The sequence below is a fragment of the Poromitra crassiceps genome, assembly GCF_964638095.1.
Source record: "Poromitra crassiceps genome assembly, chromosome: 6".
Lineage (NCBI taxonomy): Eukaryota > Metazoa > Chordata > Actinopteri > Beryciformes > Melamphaidae > Poromitra > Poromitra crassiceps.
The window spans coordinates 30,131,149-30,153,951 of record NC_139627.1 but is presented as its reverse complement, the minus strand read 5'-3'; the positions used below and the strand labels follow the sequence as shown (position 1 = coordinate 30,153,951).

The following is a 22,803-nucleotide window of genomic DNA, read 5'->3' as shown; positions in this document are numbered from 1 at the left end:
CCAGCTAATGGAGAGGCTGGAGTGCTTTCCTGGAAGAGCTTCTCCATCTCATGTTCTCCCCTCAGATTATGGTCCAACATATCTCAAGGCTTTTATTGTTTATAGCACTACTGTACTTGTGGTGCAGAAAGGAGAATAAGGAGCTTTAGGTGAAGAGGAGAGGTCTGTTTGTATCAATTCTTCAGAAGTCGTCGCAGTGTTTGAACAACATCATCGCTCACTGTATCTAGTCAATTGAAGCTTAGGGGGATTCACTCAAGTTTTGTCGTCATGGTCTGTAGTGTTAAAATCATTATAATGCGGATGGTCACATGTATTCAACCATATCCTGTCACCTGTTGTGGAGGAATTCTTCTTATTCTATTCGTGGAACCACACCCTTTTTTCTAGTAATATCTCATAATAGATAATAATATAGAATATAACTTGAGTTTGTCCAGTTGTAGAGATCTTGTAGACAACTTGCAAATTCACCTCATATACTGTAGAAATAATAATGAAAAGTGTTCTGCTTCTCAGTTCACATTCAAAATGTAGCCTTTCTTACCCTGAGCCACTTCAGCTACACCAGCTAATAAGTGTTCATGGCATGACTCAACACCCTGAGGTCTGCAGTGGCCAGTATCTAAACTAAGAACTGCACATACAGATTGAATATCCAGACTGACAATGCATGCATGAAACTTCATTTATTTTGAGCAGTTGACCAGTCTCCCTAAGTGTTGCTGCAGACCCAGCCACAAGCACACCCTCTGAGTGTTTGTTGTAATTGGACATGGCTACCTGCTAAAGCCATTACCCTCCGCCTAGTGAGGCCTTCAGAGCAGCAATAATGATGCATATGGGGCGACACTTCCTATGATATGCCTCACAGTGCATACAGAGCGTGTATTAACTTAACTTATTTTCATCATGATATGGTGTATGAAGAATGCATCATGATATGGTGTATGAATGCATCATGATATGGTGTATGAATGCATCATGATATGGTGTATGAATGCATCATGATATGGTGTATGAATGCATCATGATATGGTGTATGAAGAATGCATCATGATATGGTGTATGAATGCATCATGATATGGTGTATGAAGAATGCATCATGATATGGTGTATGAATGCATCATGATATGGTGTATGAATGCATCATGATATGGTGTATGAATGCATCATGATATGGTGTATGAATGCATCATGATATGGTGTATGAATGCATCATGATATGGTGTATGAATGCATCATGATATGGTGTATGAAGAATGCATCATGATATGGTGTATGAATGCATCATGATATGGTGTATGAATGCATCATGATATGGTGTATGAATGCATCATGATATGGTGTATGAATGCATCATGATATGGTGTATGAATGCATCATGATATGGTGTATGAATGCATCATGATATGGTGTATGAAGAATGCATCATGATATGGTGTATGAATGCATCATGATATGGTGTATGAAGAATGCATCATGATATGGTGTATGAATGCATCATGATATGGTGTATGAATGCATCATGATATGGTGTATGAAGAATGCATCATGATATGGTGTATGAATGCATCATGATATGGTGTATGAATGCATCATGATATGGTGTATGAATGCATCATGATATGGTGTATGAAGAATGCATCATGATATGGTGTATGAATGCATCATGATATGGTGTATGAATGCATCATGATATGGTGTATGAATGCATCATGATATGGTGTATGAAGAATGCATCATGATATGGTGTATGAATGCATCATGATCTGGTGTATGAATGCATCATGATATGGTGTATGAATGCATCATGATATGGTGTATGAATGCATCATGATATGGTGTATGAAGAATGCATCATGATATGGTGTATGAAGAATGCATCATGATATGGTGTATGAATGCATCATGATCTGGTGTATGAATGCATCATGATATGGTGTATGAATGCATCATGATATGGTGTATGAATGCATCATGATCTGGTGTATGAATGCATCATGATATGGTGTATGAATGCATCATGATATGGTGTATGAATGCATCATGATATGGTGTATGAAGAATGCATCATGATATGGTGTATGAAGAATGCATCATGATATGGTGTATGAATGCATCATGATATGGTGTATGAATGCATCATGATATGGTGTATGAATGCATCATGATATGGTGTATGAATGCATCATGATCTGGTGTATGAATGCATCATGATCTGGTGTATGAATGCATCATGATATGGTGTATGAATGCATCATGATATGGTGTATGAATGCATCATGATCTGGTGTATGAATGCATCATGATATGGTGTATGAATGCATCATGATCTGGTGTATGAATGCATCATGATATGGTGTATGAATGCATCATGATATGGTGTATGAATGCATCATGATATGGTGTATGAATGCATCATGATATGGTGTATGAATGCATCATGATATGGTGTATGAATGCATCATGATATGGTGTATGAATGCATCATGATATGGTGTATGAATGCATCATGATATGGTGTATGAATGCATCATGATCTGGTGTATGAATGCATCATGATATGGTGTATGAATGCATCATGATATGGTGTATGAATGCATCATGATCTGGTGTATGAATGCATCATGATATGGTGTATGAATGCATCATGATATGGTGTATGAATGCATCATGATATGGTGTATGAAGAATGCATCATGATATGGTGTATGAAGAATGCATCATGATATGGTGTATGAATGCATCATGATATGGTGTATGAATGCATCATGATATGGTGTATGAATGCATCATGATATGGTGTATGAATGCATCATGATCTGGTGTATGAATGCATCATGATCTGGTGTATGAATGCATCATGATATGGTGTATGAATGCATCATGATATGGTGTATGAATGCATCATGATCTGGTGTATGAATGCATCATGATATGGTGTATGAATGCATCATGATCTGGTGTATGAATGCATCATGATATGGTGTATGAATGCATCATGATATGGTGTATGAATGCATCATGATATGGTGTATGAATGCATCATGATATGGTGTATGAATGCATCATGATATGGTGTATGAATGCATCATGATATGGTGTATGAATGCATCATGATCTGGTGTATGAATGCATCATGATATGGTGTATGAATGCATCATGATATGGTGTATGAATGCATCATGATCTGGTGTATGAATGCATCATGATATGGTGTATGAAGAATGCATCATGATATGGTGTATGAATGCATCATGATATGGTGTATGAATGCATCATGATATGGTGTATGAATGCATCATGATATGGTGTATGAATGCATCATGATATGGTGTATGAATGCATCATGATATGGTGTATGAATGCATCATGATATGGTGTATGAATGCATCATGATATGGTGTATGAATGCATCATGATATGGTGTATGAATGCATCATGATATGGTGTATGAATGCATCATGATCTGGTGTATGAATGCATCATGATATGGTGTATGAAGAATGCATCATGATATGGTGTATGAATGCATCATGATATGGTGTATGAATGCATCATGATATGGTGTATGAAGAATGCATCATGATATGGTGTATGAATGCATCATGATATGGTGTATGAAGAATGCATCATGATATGGTGTATGAATGCATCATGATATGGTGTATGAATGCATCATGATCTGGTGTATGAATGCATCATGATATGGTGTATGAATGCATCATGATATGGTGTATGAATGCATTGTTGGAGTTAGAGTCATGCAATACAGTCGGTGACAAAGGTTTTAGGATGGTTAGCTAAATTTGGCCGTTTTTGCTGCTGTCACTGTTTTATATGGTTTAACATGGACGTCAGTAAAGGTTGTGATGTACGAGAGTTACTGTAAGCATTCACTCTTCAGTGCTGTCGGTCATTGCATTTAAGTATTTTTCTAGTACTACTACTAGGATTCTCGGTCAGAAGAGAATCGAGAATCCTAGTAGTAGTACTAGAAAAATACTGAGACCGAGAACTCTGGAAGTCCCTTGTCGACGGGCGGCCTATACCCCTGGAGGGGTGTCAGGCGTAAGTAAGTACTACTAGGATTAGATAGTAAGCACCACATGCAACATGTCTCTAAGTCTATATCAGTTAAAGTAATCAATCAGATCAGTACTTGTTTAGTGAAAGATACGTATCTGCTGTGAAAATTGGTTGGTATCCGTTCATCCCTCCGCCTGTTGTTGCAGTCCTGCAGACAGGCCGGGCTATAAATGAGCTCTTGGAATCGTAAAAAGCACCATGGCCTTGTTCCATGTGGATCTTGGAGCCAGAGCAAAACAAACAGAACAATAACGGAGGATCACATTAATAAAACCCGGTCACCACGACCAACCAAACCCAACATCGCCTGGAACATAACGACACTGACCGCCACAGACAGATGAACCTGGAACATAACGACACTGACCGCCACAGACAGATGAACCTGGAACATAAAGACACTGACCACCACAGACAGATGAACCTGGAACATAAAGACACTGACCACCACAGACAGATGAACCTGGAACATAACGACACTGACCGCCACAGACAGATGAACCTGGAACATAACGACACTGACCGACACAGACAGATGAACCTGGAACATGAAGACACTGACCACCACAGACAGATGAACCTGGAACATAACGACACTGACCACCACAGACAGATGAACCTGGAACATAACGACACTGACCACCACAGACAGATGAACCTGGAACATAACGACACTGACCACCACAGACAGATGAACCTGGAACATAAAGACACTGACCACCACAGACAGATGAACCTGGAACATAAAGACACTGACCACCACAGACAGATGAACATAAAAACACTGACCACCACAGACAGATGAACCTGGAACATAAAGACACTGACCACCACAGACAGATGAACCTGGAACATGAAGACACTGACCACCACAGACAGATGAACCTGGAACATAACGACACTGACCGCCACAGACAGATGAACCTGGAACATAAAAACACTGACCACCACAGACAGATGAACCTGGAACATGAAGACACTGACCACCACAGACAGATGAACCTGGAACATAAAGACACTGACCACCACAGACAGATGAACCTGGAACATAAAGACACTGACCACCACAGACAGATGAACATAAAGACACTGACTGCCAAAGACAGATGAATTGCACAGGAACTTTGAGGTGACACAGGACAGACTGGGGCTTTGTTAAGGGTTGATGGAACATGGCTACAATGTTACCAGCTTGTTTCTTCTGAAGAGGAAAGCGCCGCAGTGTGCCAAACCTGTCACAGAAAAGTAACAGCTCTGCTGCAGCCAGGTTTGCTTATGAGGAGTAATTCACAAACACTAGAGCCCTAATCTATTAACTTTAATCTGTGTGCTTGTGCTATGCCCACCACAGTCTGAAGGACCCTCTGTGCAGCTGTCTCCTTTAGTTTACCCAAAGGGATTAGGATGTTAAATCCTAATTTCACACCAATTAGGATTGGTGTGAAACCTGCAGATGTTACAGACAGTTGTGAGAAGAAGGTAGCAATAGGGATGCACTATCTAATTTGTCTTACAAAGGCAAAAAATAAAAATAAAAAAGGAGAGGAGAATTTCCCCAATACTAAACTCTGATACAAAGAGTCATGTGTAACATGTCAGGGAGCAAAATTCAAAGTGACCAATTTCCTCTCCCCCTAATAATGTTAGCTCTTTATCTAAAATCTCAATCATTTTTGTCTCATGACCCCAAATGAATGGATTAAAATTATAGACAGTTTCAACTCAACAACGTAAACATACTCAATTTCCCCCAGCTTACTTCCTGTTGCAGTTTTTGCTAGTAGGCTACAATGTGTGAGAGGACATAAGCTAGGTTCCAAACTTTTCCCTGGCAACACAATTCTGTGAAAACCGTCTATATTGTGATACTGTGTTGATCCTGCTATGACAGAATTTTCTTTTCGCCTCTGCTGTGAAGTCAAAGCAGAGTCTGCTACATATGCCACTGTTTAACATGAGCTGCGATTGCGTGGAAGCGGATCTTATACCGGCGGTCGAGGTAGATAAGATACGGACTCGCGGGAGTGCGCGTAGGCCGGCTAATTGTTGTTTAACATGCAGGCCAACCGGCTAGGAGCAGGTTATAATACGGATTCCACTGCATGTTAAGAAGTGGCTATACTGTAACAGCACCCACTGTGCTGGTAGGGATTCAAGGACACTTTGAGCAGGGCGGGTACTTCTTGCTGTCACAGAGGCTTGAACCCTTCCAGTGGAAGGACGGTCTCCCTACTCACTGCATCGCCCTGCTGCAATAGTAATGAATTGGATCAGGGGGCTTGTTCTCAGGTTTCAGCTGCCTGCAGAGCGCCAGGCGCAACAGGGGTTTGGAGGAGGTCAGTGGGTAGGTGCTACAAGGAGCCGAGAAGCCTAAAATAGGCAGGGCGGCAGTGAGCTGCAACTCCCCTCGGCCCTGCAGGACGCCCCTCTCACCCGCTCGCCCCGGGAGCCTGTCACTGGTACACATCTGAAAGTGGTTACCCTCACACCTCTCCCAGCAGGGTCAGCCACGGTCCTTGGGATCAGATAATCAAAGGAAATGGAGGAATCATTTGAAGTCCGGAGGGAGGAAGCTATTGTTATAAAGCAGCTATGCAGGTCTAGAAAGTTTGGAAAGGTATGGATTGAATTTGATCTTCTCCAGGTTTTGAGAAGTTTGGGAATTCTACAGAAACAGGTCCATAGGAGGCATCACTGTGCTCTCCTTTGCTTTTTTGTGCTTAAGAACTAATCAAATGTCTTCACAGTGGAGAAAGTGGTTTTTGCACTCAAAGAAGAAATAGGTTTTCCAAGACCTTGTACCCTTTCTTTTTATTATTTTAATTTTTTTTATTCTTTTTTTATTGTTCTTCAGCATGATATACAGAGCATCTGATATATTATTAGTGTTCTTTTCTTGTGTTATACAGAGTGTTATATTATTCCTACATACATACATCCAATCATACCCCTGCATTCCCCTCCCCACTCCCCCCTCTCTCTCAATTCCCATGTATGCATATTGACATTCGTATTTAGTACCACACATTTCCTTATGCTCTTCTCCATACATCTACATAGTCATCTCTATATCAACTCAATGTTTTTTATATTCAATAACAAAAATAAAATACAAAAATAAATCATAACATGTACATATCTGTAGCTATTAAACCTTGAACTAAGGGATTCCTTGCCCTGCACAATCTCTTATACAAAGTCTGCTCTAATTGGCGCTATATACTCAATCCAATTTTCCCAAATTCCTTTAAATCTTTCTTATTTTTTTTATAAATGCAGCATGTAATTCATCCACATGAATTGTACAGAAGGTGTTCTAAAATGAGTCATGTTCACTCCCAATATGCATGATTACACATTTTATGCAGATGTAGACGCCACGGTACAATTGTGTTGTGAAGAAGTTGTGTTCTGCAGTTCTGTTGTGAAGTGCAGCATACATCATTCAGAAACCACGCCCAAAACGGGGGAAAACACAAACTCCCGTCCAATCCTGGCGTTCTCCTATGTCGCGTGCATGGTCGGGTGTTGCACAAAAAGATCGTATATACGGAAGATGAACACTCCAACTTACTTCATTGACAGTAACATCCACATTTTTCTTCTCGCCAATTCTCAATGGCTTCCTTGTTTTCCTCGGGAGTACAAAAAAACTTTAACTGGAGATTTTTTACATTTGTTGTCTGCGCAGCCCACCACACAACAGCTTTTAGCAATGTAGGAAAATGACGCTGGTGTGTGGAAATGAACGGAGCTTTTCCCCCGTGATGGGCGTGGCCTATTTCATGCAGTGTCTCTATCTGTCTCTAGTGCTGTAACCATTCATAGTGCTGTAACTGTAACCATTCATAGTGCTGTACATGTAACCATTCATAGTGCTGTAACTGTAACCATTCATATTGCTGTAACTAACCATTCATAGTGCTGTAACTGTAACCATTCATATTGCTGTAACTAACCATTCATATTGCTGTAACTGTAACCATTCATATTGCTGTAACTGTAGTCAAGTCAAGTCAAGTCAAGTTTATTTATATAGCCCTAATTCACAAGCATGTCTCAGAGGGCTTCACAGAAAGTATGTCTAGCTGATTCTAGCTAACACACAGTAACAAGAATATACAGAATAAAGATAACATTTGAACATTTGAAGAAAGCAGGAGAGTGGAGGAGGGAGGGAGAGGGAGGAGGGAGGAGAGGGGGGAGGTGGGGAGAAAATAGGAAATGTGGAGAGGTGGGAGGGCGCAGGGGAAGGAGAGCAGTGGGAATGTGAGAGAGGGGAGAGGACAGAGAGGAGGAGAGAACAGAGAAGGAGAGGTGGAAGGGTACAGGGGATGTAGAGTAGAGGTAGGATCTTGGGTGGAGGGAGGGAGGGAGGAGAGGGGGGAGGTGGGGAGAAAATAGGAAATGTGGAGGAGGAGAGAACAGGGGAGGAGAGATGAGGGTGCAGGGGAGGGAGAGCCAGGGTAGGGGTAGGGTCTAGGGTTGGGGGAGGGGAGGGAGTAGGATACGGGCCCGGATTAGGGCGAGGGTGGGGAGAAATGGGAAATGTGGAGGAGGAGAGAACAGAGAAGGAGAGGGTGCAGGGGAGGGAGAGCAGGGGGAATGTGAGAGGGAGGAGAGGGCAGAGAGGAGGAGAGAACAGAGAAGGAGAGGTGGGAGGGCGCAGGGGAAGGAGAGCAGTGGGAATGTGAGAGAGGGGAGAGGACAGAGAAGGAGAGGTGGAAGGGTACAGGGGAGGTAGAGTAGAGGTAGGGTCTAGGGTGGAGGGAGGGAGTAGGATACGGGCCCGGATTAGGGCGAGGGTGGGGAGAAAATGGGAAATGTGGAGGAGGAGAGAACAGAGAAGGAGAGGTGGGAGGGTGCAGGGGAAGGAGAGCAGGGGGAATGTGAAAGAGGGGGGAGGACAGAGAGTAGAGGTGCAGGGGAAGGAGAGCAGGGGAAGAAGAGCAGGGGGAATGTGAGAGAGGGGGGAGGACAGAGGGTAGAGGTAGGGTCTAGGGTGGAGGGAGGGAGTAGGATACGGGCCCGGATTAGGGCGAGGGTGGGGGGAAAATGGGAAATGTGGAGGAGGAGAGGACAGAGAAGGAGAGGTGGGAGGGTGCAGGGGAAGGAGAGCAGGGGGAATGTGAGAGAGGGGGGAGGACAGAGAGGCAGAGAAGGAGAGGTGGGAGGGTGCAGGGGAAGGAGAGCAGGGGGAATGTGAGAGAAGGGAGAGCAGGAAGTGGCAGGGATTCAGGAAAATAGGGGAGAAGAGGAGAAGGAGCAGAGGGGGGGGAGAATGAGGAGAGAGCAGGAGAAGGGAGGGGGGGGCGGTGGGATGTGGGGGAGGAAAGAGCATGGAAAGAGAGGAGAACAAGAGGGGGGAAGAAGGGAAGAAGCGGGGAAAGGGGGAAAGAGAGGGGGGGGGAGAAGATCAGACAACTGACTACTCTAAGCATTAACCAGAGCTAACTGGGACATAGTATCTAGCTAATCTACAGCCTAATCTGGCCTATCCTACCCTGCTCTAGTCTAATTTTAGCCTGAACACTAACAGGTCAGCCTTAGGCTGTAGCTAATCTATCGCCTACCTAAGCTGTTCTAAACCAACCGGCAGCCCTCGACCAGTGATGAAGAGCACCGATGCCCCCCGACCCGGCCCCCGCCCACATATGGCGTGGGAGGGAAGGCCAGGCCGGGACACAGCGGCACCCCCTCACCCCCAGTGAACGCAAGAAAACCTTTCCACCATATGGATCGCCGCATGGATTGCCCCAGTGACTTGGCTGAGGAGGAACCTTGTGAGGTCGTTGTGCTAGGGGCCAATTGCTGCGGCCCAGGCGGACCCAGCCCCCACGCGACCCGCCCCCCCAGCCCCCAGCCACCAGCATAGTGACTGAGAGCGTGAGAGCAGGCCACGCGGGGGACGGGCCCACCCACCAGGCCACAGCAGCGGACCCCCATCTGGGGACTCCCCTCCGAGACAGGCCGAGAGATGCCGGGCTAAACCATGCACAGAGTTTCCGATAATGAAACTCTGTGAATGGTTTATTATGGAAATAAAATGTACAAGAGAACAGAAAATTGAAAATGTAAAAAAGAGTCCAACAGAAGGGATATAAAAATGTAATTTTTAAATTATCCTAAGATCAGGGAAGGGAGTTGAAAATCTAAAAAGTAGAGTCCAAAAAAAAATAGAAAATGCAGTCTTTAAGTGTTCGTAGGTTTAGAGAATACTAGTTAATTAGCTAGGTGACAAAAAGGGTAACAAGATTGGGAGTTCCATGAGGATGATCTGAGGAATCCATGAGTCCGCGTTGTTGAGGCTGGGGGGGGGGGGGGTCCCCCCCTTCCCTTAGGCAGGCAGGTGACCAGGATGATGAGGATAGGGGTCGGTGGTGGTGAAGAGCCCGGGGTGTCAGACAGTAGATGGAGTAGCGGGTAGATGGCCTAGGGTGACGACAGGTGGCTAGGGCGATGACGGCCGGACCTAGGGCTGCAGCGGCGGGGGTGTACGTCAGGCCAATGAAGGACACCTGAGGGGGAGAGAGAGAAGAGAGCGGGGGAATCTGCGCAGAGGTGGAACTAACTCTATAGACAACAATAGAATTAGGTCCAAACAAAATTTATTAGGATTTTATTTTATTTTTTTTATTTTTTAGGATGACTAATACTATACTGCTAATTCAGGTCTAAGTACCACCTAACACCACTGTCAATGATTCGGCCCTGTTTAGCGAACCTTAATCATGACCTACAACAAACAAAACTAAATTAGGTCAAGTCTAAGTTTATACTGATACTGCTGGCTTGTGATTGCCCGCTCAGCAGTTCAGGACTAGTTTTTTTCACCAGCTATTAGATTTTGTATCTAAGCTACTGGGTCAAATGATGCCATATTATTAAATTAGGTCAAGTATAAGTTTATAATGATATTGCTGGCTTGAGACAGCCCGCTCAGCAATTCAGGATTGTATGTACTCAAGAGCTAATAAATATTTCTAAAGAATGACATCATCAAACACAACTATCAAGCACAGCCAAATGATTGGGAGAATAAATGGGTTTTGAGTCTAGTTTTGAAGATTTCAATGGAGCCAGCTTCCCTAACTGACAGAGGAAGCTGGTTCCAGAGATGTGGAGCACGGTAAGAGAATGCTCTGCTACCTGCTGATTTTTTCTTAATTTTAGGGACGGTAAGATAATTACCGTCCTGTGAGCGGAGAGTACGCGTGGGAACATAGGGAATGATTAGCTCAGATAAGTACGGAGGTGCGAGCCCATGCAGGGATTTATAGGTTAACAGAAGCACCTTAAAGTCTGATCTGGCCTGAATTGGGAGCCAGTGGAGGGAGATTAAGACCGGAGTTATATGATCAAACTTCTTAGTTCTAGTTAGAATTCTAGCAGCGGCGTTTTGCACGAGTTGTAATTTATTTGTGCTACAAAGTGGAAGGCCAGAGAATAAGACGTTACAGTAGTCGAGTCTAGATGAAACAAAGGCGTGTATTAAGGTTTCGGCATCCGTTGCATTTAGCAAGGGACGGATCTTTGAAATATTGCGGAGATGAAAGAAAGCTATTTTAGTGATATCCTTAATGTGAGCATCGAATGACAGAGTAGGATCAAAGGTAACACCTAGGTTTTTCACCTTTGAGTTTGGAGTAATTACGCAGTTCTCAATGTTCAGACTAAGATCAGTGAGAAATGGAAGTTGGGTTTTTGGGCCAACAACTAGTAGTTCAGTTTTGTTGGCGTTTAGTCGTAAGAAATTATTTGACATCCAGTCTGTAACAGCGATTAAGCAGGATTCAAGATTAGCGAGTTTAGAGCGATCGTCTGGTCTAATTGGTATATAAATTTGGGTATCATCGGCATAACAGTGAAAGTTAATGCCATATCTACGGAAAATTTCGCCAAGAGGCAGTAAGTAAACTCCAAAGAGTAAGGGACCCAGGACTGATCCCTGCGGTACACCAAACTTCACTGAGGAGAAAGTGGACATGATATTTTTATATGAGACACAATGTGTCCTATCAGACAAATATGACTTTAGCCAGGATAGGGCAGTGCCCCGGATACCTACGTAGTTAGATAAGCGGTCTAGGAGGATCTTATGATCGATTGTATCGAAGGCTGCGCTTAAGTCTAATAAAATGAGAAGAGAGGAGAAATTAGAGTCGGACGCGAGGAGAAGGTCATTGGTTACTTTTGTAAGAGCAGTTTCAGTACTATGGAGTGATCTAAAACCAGATTGAAAGGGATCGAGAAGTTTATTATGCGAGAGGTAGTCAGTTAATTGTGTTGAGACTACTTTTTCAAGAACTTTAGAGAGGAAGGGGAGATTTGAGATTGGCCTGAAGTTGTTAAGAACCTCAGAATCAAGGTTTGGCTTTTTAAGTAGAGGTTTGATTACAGCAGATTTGAAGGAGGCAGGGACAGTGCCAGAGGAGAGGGAGCTATTGATAATGTTAAGTAAGGGGGGGCCTAGTATTGGAAGGAGTTCCTTAATCAACTTTGCAGGGAGAGGGTCGAATAAACAGGTTGTGGATTTAGATGAAAGTACAATTTTTGAAAGTGCATTTAGGGAGATAGTCTCAAAATTCGAGAGTATAGTACTCTCATCTAAGGTTCTAAGGACAGGGCTAGGAAAGGGGTTAGCATCCTTTGTGAGTAATAGAGAGTTGCTAATTTCATCTCTAATACAGATAATTTTACGGTTAAAGAAGTCAAGGAAATCATTAGCTGTAAATGGAGAGTTTGTATTGGGGGATGGTTTGCGAGTAAGATTTGCGACCGTGTCAAATAAAAATTTTGGATTATTTTTATTAGTGTTAATAAGATCTGATAGGTAGGAGGCTCTTGCAGCGGAGAGCATACATTTGTATTTTAATAGGCTATCACTCCAAGCTAGTCGATAGACTTCAAGCTTGGATGATCGCCATTTACGTTCTAGTTTTCTGCATATTAGTTTTTGTGCGCGTGTATCGTCAGTATACCAAGGCGAGGGTTTTTTAGGGCGACGGATTTTAGTACGTAGAGGTGCGATAGAATCAAGCGAGGCGAGTAGGATTGAATTAAATTGATTTGTGAATTCATTAATGGAGTCGATCCGCTCTGGGAGAGAGGAAAGCGGCCCCGATAACAAATCAGCGAGTTCAGTGGGAGTAGAACTATCGATACGCCGGGCGGTATAGGTATCAGCTAGGTTTGATTGCCGGAGGGGCAGGTCTATTTTAAATTGAATGAGATAATGATCTGACAGTGCTGGAGGGTAAATCATGACTGACAGATCTGAGACGTTAATCCCACGAGCAAGGACGAGATCAAGCGTGTTGCCGTTAGAATGCGTTTGTTCATGAACCAACTGAGCAAAGCCAAGGGTGTCGACTAAAGATAGAAAGGCTTTGCAGAGTGGGTCAGCTTTACGGTTAACATGAATATTGAAATCGCCAATGATAAGGATATTATCCGTGCGGGTTACGAGGTCAGAGAGAAAATTGGAAAATTCATCCAGAAAAGATGAATAGGGCCCAGGTGGGCGGTAGAGCATAACTAGGTAGAAGGCTCCGAGGCCAGCTATATTAGAGTGTCTCATAGTAAGTATCTCACAAGATAGGAGCTTATACTTTTGATCCTGTAGAAGACCTAGATTTGAGTTATAAATTAGGCCAACGCCCCCACCATTTCTTGACAATCTGGCAACATGCGAATTGTCAAAGTTAGGGGGGGAGGCTTCAATGAGTGGAAGAACAACGTCCGGTTTTAGCCAGGTTTCGCATAATCCCATAACGTCAATATTATGTTCAATGATTAAGTCATTGACGAGGAGGGCTTTATTGGTGATTGATCTGATATTAATGAATCCAAATCGAATAGATTTATCATCAATATTAGTTAATTTAGAGCATTCGATACCAAGAGTAGATTTAATCTCAATGAGGTTGGTGTTTGACGTTTTGAGGGGTGGACGAGAGCGGCGTGAGGGGACGGAGCGACGAAGAGAAACTGTGCTAATTTGAGAGATCGTGGTATAATACGGAGACGGAGCGGCGGTGGTAATAGTCGGATTAATAACAATAAGGTTTGGGTTAGGATATTGCAGAGCGTTTATGGGTCGGTTACTAGTAATAGTGCGGCGCGGACGGAGCACAGTCTGTATTGGATAGACTAAGTTAATTGAACTAGCAGACTCCATAACCGCACAAGTAGAACTAACAGGCTGTCTAGCAGCCTGTGGCCCTGCATGTTGTGGGTGAAACTGTCATTCAAGGATAATAGTCTGGGTTTGCCGTAGGCAACTATCCAGGTTTTTTGATAAGGTGCTAGCACCCAATGGGGTAGGGTGGATGCCATCCATCTTAAGCATGCCAGTCATGCTTCTAAAAGAGGGCCAGTTATCTAAGAATAGGTAGCCCTTATCAGCACAGTGTTTGGCCAGCCAGTTGTTGAGCCAAAACAGCCTGCTAAAAATGTCAGAGTTAAGTGTGACAGGGAGGGGACCAGAGACAATTAATGGATGCCGACTCATCTTGCTAGCAAAAGCACAGGTCCTAGTTATGCTGTGCTTTGTGATCTCCGATTGTTTAAACCTGGCATTGTTGGTGCCAACGTGTAGTATGATGTTATCATGGGTAGCCTGGGTAATTGTCTGTTTATGGCTGTTTGTTAGCACCCTAAGAGTAGCTTCAATGTCGGTGTAACCATTCATAGTGCTGTAACTAACCATTCATATTGCTGTAACTGTAACCATTCATAGTGCTGTAACCATTCATATTGCTGTAACTAACCATTCATATTGCTGTAACTGTAACCATTCACATTGCTGTAACTAACCATTCATATTGCTGTAACTGTAACCATTCATAGTGCTGTAACTGTAACCATTCATATTGCTGTAACTGTAACCATTCATAGTGCTGTAACAATTCATAGTGCTGTAACCATTCATATTGCTGTAACTGTAACCATTCATAGTGCTGTAACCATTCATATTGCTGTAACTGTAACCATTCACATTGCTGTAACTAACCATTCATATTGTTGTAACTGTAACCATTCATATTGCTGTAACTGTAACCATTCATATTGCTGTAACTGTAACCATTCATAGTGCAGCACATGAGGGAGAAAACATGGGGCTCTCATAACTGATAGTAAAGAAAAACGTTTAAAGTTTCCCGATCAGAGTGAAATGGCAGGAAGCAAGTGTTTTCATCATAATCTCGGCAGGCGTCTCTGTAATGGAGGTGGAATGTAGCTGAAAAACTTCAGCGTGTGGTTCTGCCAGAGGGAGAGAGGGAAAAAGCCGGTGTGTGTTTTGGTGCATTTCTATGTGTCTGATGTGTGGAGAAGTTTATAGCGGATATGCTATATTTTGTGCGTTTGGAGTGTGAAGGGAGCTAACGAGTCGGATCAGGCAAGGGAGCACAGCTGGATTGGCTGGTCAGCTGTGCTTTTGTTGACGCAGCCTCCAACTACCCGAGGGTTTGTATTGTCTGCATTTGTCTTGAACACGAGACGTCATCATACTAGACCTGACATCTCTCATCCAACTATCGCGTAGACATTGTGTTAACTGTAAGACCTGGGTTAAATGCTATATGCCAATAAATCTCGCTGTTTGTTTTAACCAGCTTGGACTGCAGCAGATGGACGATCCAAGGTGCACAGGAGTTCAAAAAGTCCAACCCTAAACTCTGCACATCTGCTATTCCAAGCAGAGTAAAATAAACAGTTAAGAGTTACAGTAATTGGAAATACTTCTTATCCTTTGACTGTTAAGTAGAAGACTTGGGCTTGTAGCGTACAGCAGTCTACGTATTCAGAGTGAGGCAGCTCCAGCATCAGAGCCAAACCATCCCGAAGGTGTTCCTCACAGCCCCCTGCACCTCCTGTGTGACTGGAGCTTGTGCATCCAGCGTTTTACTGCCTGCTCCAGTGAGAAATATATCCCGGGTTTTATTGGCAGGTTAAGACGAGCTTGGCTATAATGAGCGTTGGGTTCCCTTTGAAAGCAGCTCAAATTAGCTGGGAAAGAGAGGGATAAAAATTGCTGAATGGACTTTATGGTCTCTTTTCTTCGCCCCCACCAGTGGGGTGCGTAATCATGAAGTCTTTCTAGTTAAATAGCTCATGAATGATGCATTGGCGACTACACTAGTCAACTCTGAACTCGGGACTAATTGACGACTGCTCGCAAACAGATGTTGGCCCCATCCAAACCACGGTTTGTTAGCAATTATTTGATAAACAACAGGCTAATATGCTAATTGTTACCAGCTGTCAATGAGGTTATTCGGTGTGTTTACACTCCAGTTACAGTAAGCACGCTCAACTTCACCTGTCCCCCCCTTGGGCATGGCTATTTCCCCCCCGATTACAAGGGAAACCTACACCCCTTCGCCGAAAAGGTCACCTGCTTTGCACAATACACATCGTTACCTTGTTCAGTTAGCATAACGTAATCAACCGCTTTCAGCGACCGCCAACATATGCACACGGACACAACAGTAAACAATGGATTCCTTATGCACTTTTCTTTTGCTGAACAAGTGGAATTCCTCCTCCTTTCCACTGTTTTGGTTTCAGCCTCCCTCCGGAATGTTTTGCAGGGGCACATTCCTCACGCCCGGCTCATGGCTTTCCGTGGTGTCTCAGTTTTGTTGGCCGGGACCTGGAGCGTTTGAAGGCCGTGCCACACAGGGAAACAGACTTCCCCAGGATCCAGTCAACATGGTGACAGCAAGCCGTCCTGAACAAAAGGACACTTCTCTGTTTCTGGAAGGAACGCAGCAGAGACGCAGAGAGCTGCACCGCAAAGTCAAATAAACACTAACGTCACCGTGAATGATGTGGCAGATCACTGTGTGTGGGTTTGGGGCTGTGTGTGCGTGCATGGAGTTTGCGGTGTGTGTGTGTGTGTGTGTGTGTGTGTGTGTGTGTTTGCCGTACCTGCCAGGTGGGGGCCCCTGGAGTCCGCTGACAAGAGCCATTAAAGTTTATAAGCGTGAGGCCCAGCTGTCAGTCAAGCTGACAGGCTGCCCCCGTCCTGGCCTGGGCGGAACCCCACGGGACCCTGGGGAACCCCTGACCCTACTTTGACAGGGTGCCGAGGCAGGCGGGTTAGCTTGGGCTGGGCTGAGACTGGCTAGGGTCCTGGTCGGGGGTGAGCAGGGGGCGGCTGTAGCCTGACAGTTGGAGAAGCAGCTTTTTGGCTGGAATGTTGGCCGTTTGAATCCAGACTGGCTGGAAGTGGGAAGAATAAGTTAACGCTCTACGACCCTCAATCACTGCAATCGCAGTAACCTTGAGCACTGAATTGCAGTAGAGCAGCTTCATGGCAAACAGTACTGTGCAGCTCCCAGCTGTGGGGGTGTGTCCTGGACTTTACCTACAACCTTTGCTGCAACTAAGAATGTGTTATCTTAATCACCCTGACTGGTTAAATAAGTTTTAAAAACATGGCTGAGATAAAGAAACTCAACCTTTTGTCAGTGGATCATAGGGGGGGATCATAGATCATAGAATATAAAATAAAAGCAAATTGTGCAAAGACAGCATGAGTAAATAACTGCTTCATTGTGTGAGATCAGAATTATTGGTTCAAATCAATAGAGACAGACTGATGGCTACCAGACGGATGCCTTCTCTTCAGATCCTAGTTAATAGTCTGTAAATATTTTTCTTGGTTTGTTTTAACCTACATGGATTACTCATTGGATTTGCCAGATTGGACGATACAATGAGAGCCAGAATGTTTAAACATTTACAGGCATTTGAATGTCAACCAACCATCCACATTAAAATAATAATGCAAAGAATGACTTGCAAATACTATTTGAAGCAGGTGTGATTCGATTGTTGTGTGCCACACACTTTTGGTGCAAAAGTAAGTGATGCACATACTGCACCTTTTTATCTGTTCTGTCAATTGATTGAGGGCTGTGATTTTCATATTATTCTCCTCGTTACTGTTACAGTGTGTGTGTGTGTGTGTGGGGGGGGGGGGTTGGGTCATAGGCAGAGTTTGACATTAGTGGGGGGGGGGGGGGGGCAAGCATTTTTGACTGACGTCAGTACACAGTGCAACTATTGTGTGGTGTGTTATCACTGGTTTTTGCCAAAAACTGCATGGGATTAGCATAAAGTGGACATGTCTGTACAGGGGAGACCATAGAACCCATTCTCATTCAGATATCTTGAGGTGAGAGGTCAAGGGACCCCTTTGAAATTGACCATGCCACTTTTTCCCTTGCCAAAATGTACCCTAGGTTTGGAGCATTATTTAGGCCCCTTATTAACAAGTTAGCATGACAATGTTGGTACCAATGGATGCCTTCGGTCTTCTAGTTTCATTTGCTACCAGGATCCTCACTCTAGCTTTAAGACTGAACCTCTGAACAGCCTCTGAAACACAGTAATGTCGGCCGTGGACGTCCGCGAGGAGCTTTTAATGAACATATATTAGACTCAATGTAGTAACATATTTCAACCGTGTGGGGGGGGGGGGTTCTTCAAACCTCAAACTCTGCCTATGGGTTTGCGTGTAGCGTAGGTGACTAAAAAATATGGGACTGTAGAGGAAGAGATGTACAGGCACTGAACGAAGTGCCTGTAAAAAGTATGTCAACTAAATACCTTAAATGTCAGTGTTTGTGTACATGAAGATCTATGTGCGTGGCGTGCACGCACCTCTGACCATGCCTGTGTGCACAATGCAGCCTGTCGTGCCACAGCAGGATTAAAGTATCCCTCTCCCCAGACTGCCTCTTCCCTCGGCCCCCGCAGACCCCTCCCACCCACTATTTGTTTTAATTAAAAGAAAACTTCCAGCCTTGGCCGAGCGAGGCCGACTGACGATCCCTTTTTCCTCTTCTCTCTGGCATTCTTTGCCTCCAAACTCTCACTCCAAACCCATTTGCTCGCTTTCTCCACGTCCTCGGTTGGTCTTTTTTCCAGAGGGGGGGGGGGGGGGGGGGTGTGATTGAGCAGTAAAGGGGGTGCACTTCTTCTGCGTGTGAATATAGAGCGGAATGGGCCTGTTTGGAAAAGGGGGTGAGAAAGTGTGTTGTAAGCGCAGTCGGCCAAGGGGAAATGGAATCATTCCGGGTTGGGAAGGCACATCGGGGAATACCCCCCCGTTTCCTTTGCGCTGTGGCTTGGAGACGTTAGTGGTCCCCTAGCCCACAAGAGGTGTGTGTGTGTGCATGAGTGTGCGCTTTTATGATGAGGCAGATTTTATGTATCTGTGTCCAGCAGTATTTGTGTCTGTGCACTGTGCAGTGGGACGCAGCACAGCAGTATTTGTGTCCGTGCACTGTGCAGTGGGACGCAGCACAGGAGTATTTGTGTCTGTGTACTGTGCAGTGGGACGCAGCACAGGAGTATTTGTGTCTGTGCACTGTGCAGTGGGACGCAGCACAGCAGTATTTGTGTCCATGCACTGTGCAGTGGGACGCAGCACAGCAGTATTTGTGACCATGCACTGTGCAGTGGGACGCAGCACAGGAGTATTTGTGTCCGTGCACTGTGCAGTGGGACGCAGCACAGCAGTATTTGTGTCTGTGCACTGTGCAGTGGGATGCAGCACAGCAGTATTTGTGTCCATGCACTGTGCAGTGGGACGCAGCACAGCAGTATTTGTGTCTGTGCACTGTGCAGTGGGACGCAGCACAGCAGTATTTGTGTCCGTGCACTGTGCAGTGGGACGCAGCACAGCAGTATTTGTGTCCGTGCACTGTGCAGTGGGACGCAGCACAGCAGTATTTGTGTCCGTGCACTGTGCAGTGGGACGCAGCACAGCAGTATTTGTGTCCGTGCACTGTGCAGTGGGATGCAGCACAGCAGTATTTGTGTCCGTGCACTGTGCAGTGGGACGCAGCACAGCAGTATTTGTGTCCGTGCAGTGGGACGCAGCACAGCAGTATTTGTGTCCGTGCAGTGGGACGCAGCACAGCAGTATTTGTGTCCGTGCACTGTGCAGTGGGACGCAGCACAGCAGTATTTGTGTCCGTGCACTGTGCAGTGGGACGCAGCACAGCAGTATTTGTGTCCGTGCAGTCGGACGCAGCACAGCAGTATTTGTGTCCGTGCAGTCGGACGCAGCACAGCAGTATTTGTGTCCGTGCAGTGGGACGCAGCACAGCAGTATTTGTGTCCGTGCAGTGGGACGCAGCACAGCAGTATTTGTGTCCGTGCAGTCGGACGCAGCACAGCAGTATTTGTGTCCGTGCAGTCGGACGCAGCACAGCAGTATTTGTGTCCGTGCAGTGGGACGCAGCACAGCAGTATTTGTGTCCGTGCAGTGGGACGCAGCACAGCAGTATTTGTGTCCGTGCAGTCGGACGCAGCACAGCAGTATTTGTGTCCGTGCAGTGGGACGCAGCACAAAAGCGCACATTGTAAGTTGTGTGTCGGAGAGTAGCGAGGCTCTCAGTGTGTGGGAGGAGGTGTGCATGTGCAGGACTATTTTCTTTAGTGTCAGCAGGTTGAGCTGGGCTCCACCGCTCAGAGTGACTCAACACTGGGCCACGAGCCACACTCAAAACTCATCCTGTAAACCAGGAAGGGAATCCACACTTAGTTCATGAGAGGTTTCTGCAGTGTTTGACTACAGTGTCTCTGGACACCTGTCTGTCACATTCAAACACGTCGTCACTTTGATGAAATATTTCTGCCCAGCTGTACCCGCACAGCCGCGCTATTTCTATATACAGTCAATGCTTTTTTGCCTTTTTAAGACATTCAGCTGATGCTCTTATCCAGAGTGCCTTGTGAGGAAAGAGAAGGTAGGGGTTCAACGTTAACCCGGTCAGTACAACTTGACAATCCTGCGGCAGCGACATTTTAACCAAAGTGTCTTAAAATGTAGCAAGATGTCTGGATATGTTGTTTTGACTGTAAAAGGCTTACAAAATGTGATGTGTTTTTGGCTTTGCTGCAGTTGGACCCCCTGCCTGAGGAAGTCCTGCAGCAGAGACCAAACGCCAACGCTATCCACTCCATGGAGAAGGTCCTTGAAGCTCACAGTGAGTGGATTATTTACACCTAGACACTAACAATATCAACCTGATTTATCCTTTTAGGAGTGATATTATGTTTGTAATAGCCATTTTATATCCTGTGCATCTGTAGATATGATTAGTAGTAGTAGTAGTATTAGTAGTAGTAATACTGTAGTTGTAGTAGTAGTAGTAGTAGTAGTAGTAGTAGTAGTAGTAGTAGCACAGTATTATTATTATTATTATTATTATTATTATCCACAAACATGTCTAAAAGTCAAACTTGCAGACACAAATTATTAGCCACCACTGACCCAGTGTGTCAGCATCTTAAACCATTCTAATTTGATGTTTGGACTTTCCCGGTGTGTTTGAGGTCAATACTGGCGCTCGCTGCAGCGCTCCGCCTCGACGCTCGGCTACTCTCTGAGCGAAGCCCTTAGGTGTGAAACGGAAGAAGCCGAGACTGTCACCGCTATGGCCTCCCTGTCTGTCGCCAACAAGCACATTGGAAAGAAGTAAGCTGTCTGTCTGTTGATTGAGTCTTAGTGTATTCCCATACCATATTCAAGTGCATAGTGTGTGTGTGTGTGTGTGTGTGTGTGTGTGTGTGTGTGTTGTGTGTGTGTGTGTGTGTGTGTGTGTGTGTGTGTGTGTGTGTGTGTGTGTGCGCGCGCGCAATGTCATCAAGTAGGGATATTGTTGGGGTGTGTGTGTGACTGTGTGTTTTAGCACAGAGCTTGGCACTGATACAGCCAGGGTTAGTGGTTCTCTCCCCCCTTCCCCCAGTACTTAAACATATACAGTTTTGATACTGTAAGTAAATATTATTATATTGTTCATGATGTTATCTTTTCCCCAGGGCCGATGATGAGCCAATGGAAGAGGAAGCTCCCATGTAAAGCAGCATCTCTAGCCTTTGACCACTCACAGACCGCTCTGCATCTCTGACAGTGTCCTCCTCCAATCAAATCTCGGTTTCAATTTAAGCCCCACCCCTGTGTCTCACCCATGCCATATGAAGACACCGTCTTATCTTGGGAGAGACCGTGCATTGTTGACAAAAGGGGGCGTGGGAAGGACACTGAACATGACCCAATCACACTTGCCGGTCGGCCGCGCGATGGACCGATAGGCACAGGTGTGTTGTGTTGCCTCGGTGACGGGAGCAACACCTGGGGTTTTAAGAGGGATGGCTCAAGCATCCCACGACGACAACCTCGAGTGCCAGTGCTTGTGAAAACACTAGACGCGTTTGCTGTACCTTTGAACACCTGCAGGAACCAGAGGAAGACCATCTGCAGTCGTCACTTTTTCTTATCACTCTGTTCTTTTTTCTTTTCCTTTTTTTGTTGTTGCTTTATTTCATTCTTCTCGCTTTCTACAAAAGAAAAGACAGAGCTAATGTGAATGAATGAGACTCTGCACTAAGGGATGGGCCGTTACTGAAAAGAAAGAAGTGGTGGACTTTCCTGCGACTGATGGTTTTTACTCAACAGTGGAGTGAATGTGACAGATGAGAAAGATGAACAGATCTTCTGGTTTCCAGTGAAAGACTGCGAGTTTGTGCCTTTTTTTAAACCTGGTGGATATTTCATGTTGAACTCTACTTAAAGAGCTTTGCCTTAAAAACAGGTTTGGGAACGAGGCCTCTTCTCCCGAACTCCTTTACATTTTCAATGCCTGCACGCTGTCGGCACATAGACTGAGCCCCTTGGCATGTTTA

The 22,803-nt window shown here is 44.9% G+C and overlaps 1 protein-coding gene across 1 annotated transcript in view; it reads left to right on the top strand.

Annotated features, from left to right (window-relative positions):
* LOC310778945 (histone deacetylase 4-like) overlaps positions 1-21,979 on the top strand; it is a gene marked incomplete at both ends in the record, with an annotated part of 250,667 nt that extends 228,688 nt beyond the window's left edge. Inside the window, 3 exons of the mRNA XM_083639417.1 lie at positions 21,020-21,104; positions 21,454-21,595; positions 21,940-21,979. Of these exons, the coding sequence (XP_083495543.1) occupies positions 21,020-21,104; positions 21,454-21,595; positions 21,940-21,979 (267 nt within the window). The remainder of the gene's footprint in view (positions 1-21,019; positions 21,105-21,453; positions 21,596-21,939) is intronic.
* Between the last annotated feature and the right edge of the window lie 824 nt (positions 21,980-22,803).